This window comes from Ciconia boyciana, unplaced genomic scaffold, assembly GCF_034638445.1.
Source record: "Ciconia boyciana unplaced genomic scaffold, ASM3463844v1 HiC_scaffold_37, whole genome shotgun sequence".
Taxonomy (NCBI): Eukaryota; Metazoa; Chordata; class Aves; order Ciconiiformes; family Ciconiidae; genus Ciconia; species Ciconia boyciana.
Window position 1 is genome coordinate 687,645 of NW_027328405.1, and position 9,283 is coordinate 696,927.

Here is a 9,283-nt window from a genome sequence, read left to right on the forward strand (position 1 = left end):
GGAGCCTGCTGCTGTACCTGCCGTGGCGCTTGGTCAGTGTGGGGTTTGTTTGGGGCAAACAGCCTCCGTCCCCATGGCGATCATTCCACCAGCACCTGGGTGCAGTATGCCATTGTGAGCGCACAGTGATGCGCTCGTGGTGGCCCATGTGTTTGTCGACCGGGAAACCCCTGGGCGGAACGCTGAGGCAGGGGCGCCTGAGTCGCCATAGCGAGCAGTCAGACCTGGGAGCGCTGCGTGCGAGGGAGGAAGCGGAGGCTGAGCGCCATTGCCTTTGATTGCCTTCGGCCCACTCCACCTCAGCCTGTGCTGCTTGCCCTGGCCCCCTCGGTGGGCCCTTCCCCGTGCTGCCGCGAGCCATAACCTGGTGCAGAGGCCGCGGCGCTTTCTGCCACGGTAGACACCGTTGTGGAGCAGGCACCGCCTGGCCCCAACCATGTCGTGTGTCCACTACAAGTTCTCCTCGAAGCTGAACTATGATACGGTCACCTTCAACGGCCTCCACATCTCCCTGTGCGACCTCAAGCGCCAGATCATGAGCCGCGAGAAGCTGAAGGCGACGCACTGTGACCTGCAGATCACCAATGCCCAGACCAAAGAAGGTGCGTGGGGGCAGCAGGTGCGGGGCCTCAGGGTCCGACTGACTGGCGGCATCACAGACTGCACCGCAGCAGCCCTGGCCTGTGAGAGCTGCACTCTGCTGTTTGTCGCTTGTCCCCACATAGCGTGAGTCAGTCTGGGGCCCATCCTGCCAGCAGGCAGGGGACTGGGAGGGCAAGCGGTGCCAGGGTTTAAGTGGTGTGGGAAGCGATAATGTGATTTGGCCACAATGGGTAGCTGTGACTTGTGTTGGGGGCCTCACAGAGCTGTTCTTCTGTAGTTGATGTTCTGACAGCTGCCTTCAGGTCTGTGTTTTAGACGCGAGCTAGGCGTAGAAGAATACGTGGTTGATGTACGATGTGTAGTGCTTACAAAAGTTTTGGTTTCCTGGAATTCTTCTAGGTAAAATGATAAGGAAATGTGGGAGGATATCTTATACTACCAAAGTTGCCAGATTTCTTTGAGATCTGGCAGAGAAAGCTGAAAGTGATGGAAATAGAACAGATGGCTAATTAGAAGAAAAAAATGGGTTTGGTGACTTAATTTTGTCTTCAACTTGTTTGACTCCACTGCACTGGAAAACCGGTTTAGTGGCTGTTGCAGAAACTGCTCACTAGCAACATTTTGGATGAAGAGTGTATCTGGGAGTTATAATCTATGCAGACCCTTTAAAGCCATCTTGCACATGAGTATTCTCTGTATCTAAACTACACTTTGGAATTTCTTGTTAATATAACTCCTTTTCTACACCAAAGACATTGTCATTCAGGTGCTATTAAGCATCATTTCATCATTCGTTTCTAACCGTGGTGTTTTTTTTTTACTGCTACTACGTGTTAACCATATCAGGGCAGTACTGCAGTTTTATGGCAGAACATTTATGGTGACTATATGTAAGAAACGTTCTTAAAGAAGTCACAAATTCTTTTAAATCGAATAAATGGTGCTTGATTCTCAGAGATGATGATGGTTTCGTATTACTTAGTATGATGTTTCAGTTTGGTAACCTGCCATCGTGATAAGTTTGAAAGTGATGAAAGACGTTGGGATGTGACTTTTCAGAAAGAAAGACTTGTAAAGTGTTTCCATTCCTTAAACATTAGATTACTTTTTTTTTTTCTTTTTTTCCCCCCTGTGGTTCTGTGACACTGTAACAACAGTCTTTTCTTTCCAATGTGTACCCGTGGTTTTTTTTCTCTTCCTGTTTGATGTATTGAAACTGAAACAGAATAATATGTATGCTGCGGTAACTGTAACTTCAGCCCTCCCCTTTAAAGTGGTTGGACCTAAAGCTCGCTGTTTATCTGCAGATATTGAAACTATTTTCAGGAGAATGTCCGTGAAGAGGCTTAAGAGCACAATGTTAGGGGTCTTAGGGATGCCCTTGGATTGCATGACATGCGCAGGTAGAGATAGATTTCATCAGTCTTGAATTCTTCATGTAGTATTGAATACAGTTGTCAAGAGCTTTTGAAAAATGTCTAATTGGCTTTAAGGGCTTTGCTGCAGAAGGGTCTGTGAATTTGGTCTGCAGTTGCCAATGTACTTTCAGCTTCACAAGTGCTAGCAGGCTGAATGGCCACCTGGCCGCCCTCACTCCTGTAACAGTTGGGTCTGTGTAAAACAGAGCCTTAAAAGCAGAATGCTGGATGGTAATAAACTGTGATGGAGCCCGATTATTATCACCTGAAGAAAAAATGTTTTGAAATAGGCAAAACACCTGTATTCTGTTATAGCAGGTGAGGAACAGAAAGCAAAGTTGTAGAGGAACAATTTATGCTCCTAAATATGTTACCCCATAAAGTGTTACTCTACTATACATACTACCAGTTTTGCACAGTGTGTGGCTTTGTTTACATACGTGATCAGAATCCAGTGAAGAAAAAGCATCTGCTTGGCTCGGTTCTGTTAAATGTGGTGTTGCCTACAGGTGAAGTCAAAGGAGGAGTATCTTTCATACCTTAAAGAGCATCACTCTTGTTTAACAGTGACAAGATCCTCCTCTAGGTAGGTTGTGTTGTACCTTGACCTTTGTAAAATGAGGATAAAATTTTAAACTTGGTATATGAGTGACACAGATGCTTATTGAAGCTTTTGTAAGGCTGTTTTCCATGTGAAAATGCAAAAATCCCGCAGTGGTTTTCAGAGCAAAGCTAGAGAATACATTTGAGTGTCAGATATATGTATGCCAAATTTTTGGTTGCTATGCATAGCCGTGAATTTCAGTTTTTATTAATCAGATGTAGATGCTTCAACTCACGTTCAGAAGAGAAAGGGAAAAACTCAACCCGGATATTCTGCCTAAATGGGATGTTTGGAATTCTTACATGCGGACATAAAGTATTGTTTTTTTATAACTTTGTCTGTGCAGGAGTCCTGACTGAATGTTGAAATAATCTTGGAAAGAACAAAGTGAACCTTGAGTGAAGATGGCCTACTTGTTCAGATTTTTCCGAATAATCTAACCTTTTGCAGTTCAGGAACTGTTACTTTTCATACTGGAAATCTAGTAGTAGCAGCAATGCTAATATAAGCAAAAAGTAAACAGGACTGTAAATATCAGTGGAAAATAAATGATATGATGGACTCCTTTGAAGATGCTGGGAAGGCAAAATGGACGGTTAGGACCTATTTTAAAGGGCAGGGGGGTGTGCGTCCTGTTCCGTGCTTGCTATAGAGGCACGTTCTATAAAGGCAGAATTCCCTCCAAAGTCTTATGCTCAAGAATGATGCCTTTCAACTTGCCTCCTTTGAATTTGACCTGAATTTCTTGACCTGTCTTTTAGAAGAGATGTTCTCACAATATTGTGGAAGAACTGCAAACTCCAGAACTCAGGGTTTTGAGTACTCTTTCCTGCCCTGTAACATTCTGACACAAAACACTTGGAGAATGTGCTCTTCTGCTTCTCAGGCAAAATACAAAAAAAAAAGAAACAACCCAAAACCGCAATGGAACTCTGGTCTTAATCCAGCGGTTTGTGATCGGGGCCACAGAGAATAGGCTCTATGGCTCTGTTCAGCAGGTAGAAACAGCTGCTTTGGGCTTCTAGGACTGCAGCTGGCATGATCTCCCAGTTGTTTGTCTGGGCCTCAGTACTGTTTGAGCTCCTCCTCCATCACCAAGTCCCAGTGCAGGCCTTTCTTGACAGGTGGCTGTGTAATGGTCAGATTTTCCTTTTGAGAAGAGCTCTAGGGGTTGGTTTTAGGATACGACTTCTGTAAAAGCTTCTGTTTTCATCATTAAGAGTCCTTTCTCCGACAGTTTGAAACTGCTCTGAATTCCAGAGGAAGCTTGCTGTTCGGTTTCTTAGGGGCCAAGATCAGGAATTAGTTTCAGCGAAATGATTTCTCAGTTTTCTGAAGAAGCATTCTGTCATTTGGAAATAGAAGTAAAATGTTCATTGTGTGGTTGAAATAATGTCTTCTGGTAGGTATGTTTTGGTCTAAGAGAGGTTCCTGCCCATACGAATAATATACTGAAAAAGGGAGCATCAATTGTGACATATTCCTATTTTGCCTGTGATCACTGAGCAAAACTGCCCTGACAGAGCTTGACTGGAGATACAGCACCTTTGGTTTTCAGACCATCATTCTGATTCAGTTTGCAAGTTAAGGGCTTTTAGTATGTACAGCTGTAGGCAGATTACAGGGAATGGCTGCTGATAGTGCTTTAAAATATTTAGTCACAGCCAGCTCGTGTAAGTACAACATACAAACCATTCTCATGGAGAGATCTTTGCGTTTTAAGCTGACTCAGTCCAAGTGTCTCAGGGAGTTGTGGTTTTTTTTTGTTTGGGCCTTACAGAAAAGGTCAGAAGGCTTTCCTTCTCTTCAGAAGACTAACATGGTGTAAGCCAAGGCAAAGCATGGATAGCTTCAGGCACACGCTGTTTTCGAAAGGCTCTTCAGGGCTGTCTTCCTAAGTAATTTTGTTTGAGTCTCTCTGCTCTGCAGAAAGTGCATCAAAAGAATCCACGTCCCTTGGGCTGATTCAAACTAGATGATGAGCTTAAGAGGGGAGATACCAGCTTAGTTGGAGCCAATTCTGCCCTACTTGTGAAAGCAAGCTCAAAAAATCTCCAGAATCTCTGTGATCCAACGTCTAGCAGTGCCAGTTGTGTTTCCATGTCAATGTAAAGCACTGAGCAGCTGAGAAGTGTGGCTGTTGATGGATTAAGCTCCAGGAAATAGACAGAGATGGCAGGCTGTCTTCTGTGTTCTGTCAGTCTTCATGGGTGAATCGATTTTAGTGAATAGCTATGAAAGCAACGGCGCAGCAAAAGCAACTTAAGCTAGGTCAAGAAAGAACCTCATGCAGTAGCAGGCTCTCCTTTAGTGACCTGTGAGGCCATTTTGCTGTTGGCGTTCAAACTATTTTAACAACATGGAAAAGATGTTGCTGCTTGTGTTTGATTCTCAGACCTGAGGATTTCTTGAAATGTCCTGTTAGTGTGTTGAGACGATAAAGGCGTGATGTTACCTAGACCATTTTGCTTTTTAATCTGAAAGGGATTCTGTGAAGTGCTATGTAATGACATATTAATATACACTCTTACGAACTGACTCATGTGTTTTTCTGTGTTTGTGTTGTTTTCAGAATACACAGATGATAATGCCCTGATTCCTAGGAACTCATCGGTAATTGTTAGAAGAATCCCTGCAGGAGGTATTAAAGCTACCAGCAAAACATATGTCATGTGAGTATCCATAAAGCATGGTATTCTTTGTTAGGGGTTCCGGTGTGTGAACTTTTTGGATGGGTATTAGTTTACAGAGGCATTCAGACTGTATCTTTCTCGTTAAAGCTGCCGTTACTTTTTGTTGTCATGGGGTAGATTTTACTGTACCTGTCCCAAAGGAGAGTTACATTTTTAGGCCTGCTGGGGCATGGGGTTCAAACTCCAACAATGGTAACTTTGAAGAGGAGTCTGTTGGGTTTGTTCTTGGGAATGATTTTTCTGAGACCCAGGCTGTAGATCCTGTTTCCTCTCCGTGGAGAGATTCCTCATCATATGTGTTTGCTTTTAGTGCTTTTATAGTACAGACAGATAGGCATTGTAGTGTAAACTGAGAATTTGTTCCCATCTCAGAAGAGTCTGATTCTCAGGGCTTGACAATTTCTTGCATTTGGGGGCAGGATATGGCAGGTATTCTTATGCCCCAAATCTGGGTTTTGTGCATACTAGCTATAGAAGAAAGACCAAGGGTTGCCAGCTGGGGAACCATGCAAAAAAGAAGTTGCATTCCTAAGTGATTCCTACTAGTTTCCTAAAGACAATGTCCGTGTCCGGCAAGAGAAGAAGAACACTATCCTAAGGCGTGTTGCCTTTTGTGCGAGTACGATGAAGGAGTAGTTAATCCTTTCCAAACTTGATCCTCAGGAAGCAGTTTAGCACGTTACCAGATGTTAGGAGTTCTCTTTCCAGGTCGTTTTTTTACCCTAAGCTGATATGCCTGCTCCAGGATTTAATTCTGTATTCCTAAGCTGTTTGGAGGACAGAGAATCGGGTGTATTGATTAAAATTACAGCTATTCAAATGCCATCCTGACTCGAGGATTATTGCTGTCATTTCTGTATTCCTACAGTCCAGTTCTCTATCAGCTGCATTAGCATTGTTTGAATGGTCATGTTTTCCAGCCTTCTTCAAGATATGCCTCTCCACCACAATGAGTAGATATTATTAGCTTGTGGTTTTGCCATGCCTTTCTGATGTTGCTTCTCAGTAAAGAAAGTAGACTGATGAGTTACAGTGTGCCTTGAACAAACAGTACAGCAGCATCCTGGTACCCATGAAGCATTTGCAAGCAAAAAGCCCTGAATTTATGTGGCTGTATGTGTAAACTTTGGGCATCTTACTGCAGTAGTGGTTGCAGTGCTTTCAGGCACTCCCTAGTAATGCTGGACGCCACAGCCTTGAGCTTATAAACATGGCCTTGTTTTGGGGGTTAATTTAGATACGTCTGCTTAGTGCTGTCCTGTCAATGCATCCTCCGTTTCCGGTTGGGTGGCCCCCTCTCCTAGTATGGTACTGCTGCACTGAAAGGAGAGGAGAGATGCGGCTAGCATCAAAGACCAAATAAATCCCTGTCTGTGGGGATAAGGAAAGAATGGCACTGCTGTTCCAGCGTTGCAAATGAAGCAGGCAGATTAGCTTTCTGTTCCTTCAGCTGGAAACACTGCAGAACCAGCTGGAGGAGGGGTGAATGTTTGGGCATGATGGATGTATGCTGTAATGGTGGAGAGGCCTTCAAAAACTCGTTTCTCGCTTTGTAGTATGTTCTTCAAGGTACATGGATGAAGAAGGCATTGTGTGGTGATCTAAGGTATCTCCTTGTACTTGCTCACCTTCAGGAGGCAGGTGGCTGTAGTTGCGAGCCTGGTGGTGTTCTCGCAGTGGCAGGAAGCATGAGCCTTTCTGTTTGCACATCAATTCCACAGCAGCCTTTGAATTGCCTCTGCTCATGGGACACTTTGGATGATGTAACTTTGTAACATCAAATGTTACAAAAGTGATGTAACCCTTTGGATGATAGTTTGTTAACACTATCAATGGTTGCATGTCTGATTGGTGATGAGTAGCATGCAGACACAGATCAATGAGTACGTGGAATCTCAGCAAGTTTTCAAATGGAATAACTATTTCCTACAATATTGTAGCATTTTCAAGATTATCTTAAAGCAGATTCAGGCAATTAAGACCTTTTTTTTTCTCAAAAATCCTAGGAACTGCTTTCAGGTGAGATTTCTGCGCCTATTTTTAGTCAGTATAGCATATGTAACACATGTAGCACATTTTGGCACTTTCATGGCTAAATATGGTAGATATCTGAACAGAGTGCTTGGGCTTCCACAAAGAAACACTGTTGTAAAGACGATGCTGCTGACATTTTTGTTATTTCTTTGTCACATGGCTGATTTTTTTCATTTCAGTAAACTTGCACTTCAAAGTGTCTAGAGCCTCCCTATTCTTTCGTAGAAACTGAAGTACTCTATCCAGCACCTACTTGTAATGCTAGGGATATACGGATTGGCTAAAGTTACCTTTGTACTTTCATGGTTGATTATTTAACAGCACAAAAATCTAGGAGAGACTTCATATTTTTGATACTTACTCGCAGAGACAAAATATCTGAGGACTTTGCTTGCACTGTTGTGTTCTGTATCTGTCAGTCTTGGAGTAATTTGTGACAAAGTAGAAATGTGATTGTGGGGTTTTTCTTTAGTTGCACTGCATGTATCAAGAGGGAACGGTTTCTGTATACGTATATATGTCCACATTCAGTATCAGAACAGAAAGTTTTGATGTTCAGGTTTTAGAATCTGTTTTCACTGCTTTATGTTGGGTACAAGTGCCTTATTTTAAGTTCTGATCACCTTTCTTTCTTCTTCTAGAAGTCGAAGTGAGCCAGTGAGAGCAACATCAAAAGCAGTACGTAAAAACACAATCTCAGCCTTTTTTCCTACACGCTGCCCTTAATTCTAAACAATGGAGCCTTGTATTAATTTTCCACACATTACCTTAGTAGATATTTTCCAGTAAAAGATAGTCTATGTTGTAAATACAATGCATTTGATTCAGCATAGTAAAAACTGAGTAATGCCCTCATTTGCACAGTTCTCCTGTGAATATTGGTATTTGTGCCTAGTAATGCATTGTATTTCATATGGAATACGCTAGAATATTTCCTGAATGACTTTGTGTTGTACAGAAAATGTATGATGGTTTTTGGATCATGTAGGTTGAAGTTTTGCACAACTGAACATGGTGCCATGTTCTACATCTGCCTGTCCATAGCTAGTGCTATGTCTGTCTGTATGGCTTGTTGTGTGCTTCTTGTTTCTTGCCATAAAAATTGTTTGGAGTGTATTTTTTGCCATTTTCACACTGTATCACTTAGCTTTTGTGTTTGAATATGAATATGTGTTTAATATGAACATATGATTAATATGAATATCTGTTGAACATGAATGTGTGTTTATTTTTTTTCAAACAGACCGATGACTCTTCTGCCCCTATTTCTCTGGCCCAGCTTATTAAGGTATATCTATATTCTCATCAACTGCTTAAAGAAAAAAAGTGTTTGCTTTAAATTCTTAAATCTTATACTGTGATCCATAGCTGGATACCTCTTGTAATGTGAACAAAACTTTAATTTGATTTTTAAGAATTTAAAGTATTTCTTTTCAGTTTGAAATGTCTGTATATTTTGATCCTGTCCTGTAACGAGTAGTTGCCAGTTTGGGAAGATAGAAGGGGAGCACCTTATCAGCCTCAACGTCATGTTGTGGTATTACTCATCTTCCAGACACAAAGAAGCAGCACTTCACAAGGACTTTACTGTTTTGCATACGTTTCGTTAATGTTGCATTGGAAACTAACACATTTTTCAGAGAAGAATTTAATTGGCTGTAAGTGATGGACATTTCAGGGGGCTTTGCAACAGCCGAATTAGAGGTGTTTCTGGGGCATGGACGCTTTCGTGGCCATTTCTGCATTTCTAGTTATTACATTTATAGATCCATTCTTTGGATGCTGCACAATTTCATAAATTGTAGTATATCTTCTCCTTCAAACAGTCTGGAGCTTAAAGATCAGTTTAAAAATCTGGATAATATATTTTTTTCTACACATATCTTCAGTCCACTTGGAAGAAAATGGTATTGGTGACACAAGCCTTTATG

At 42.1% G+C, this 9,283-nt stretch overlaps 1 protein-coding gene across 1 annotated transcript; it reads left to right on the plus strand.

Annotated features, from left to right (window-relative positions):
* The first annotated feature begins 436 nt into the window (after positions 1–436).
* On the plus strand, positions 437–8,691 carry LOC140645727 (E3 ubiquitin-protein ligase RBBP6-like). The gene is made up of 4 exons (XM_072849192.1): positions 437–602; positions 5,198–5,297; positions 7,994–8,030; positions 8,596–8,691. Exons 1-4 carry the CDS (start codon positions 437–439, stop codon positions 8,689–8,691), a joined length of 399 nt encoding a protein of 132 aa, XP_072705293.1.
* The last annotated feature ends 592 nt before the right edge of the window (positions 8,692–9,283 follow it).

What these genes read in the sequence shown, in the direction of transcription:
- LOC140645727 (XM_072849192.1), top strand. Translation starts at nt 437, where the DNA reads ATGTCGTGTGTCCACTACAAGTTCTCCTCGAAGCTGAACTATGATACG. An exon ending in CAATGCCCAGACCAAAGAAG is followed by an intron (nt 603 to 5,197) that starts GTGCGTGGGGGC and finishes TGTTGTTTTCAG; the next exon opens with AATACACAGATGATAATGCC. An exon ending in ACCAGCAAAACATATGTCAT is followed by an intron (nt 5,298 to 7,993) that starts GTGAGTATCCAT and finishes TTCTTCTTCTAG; the next exon opens with AAGTCGAAGTGAGCCAGTGA.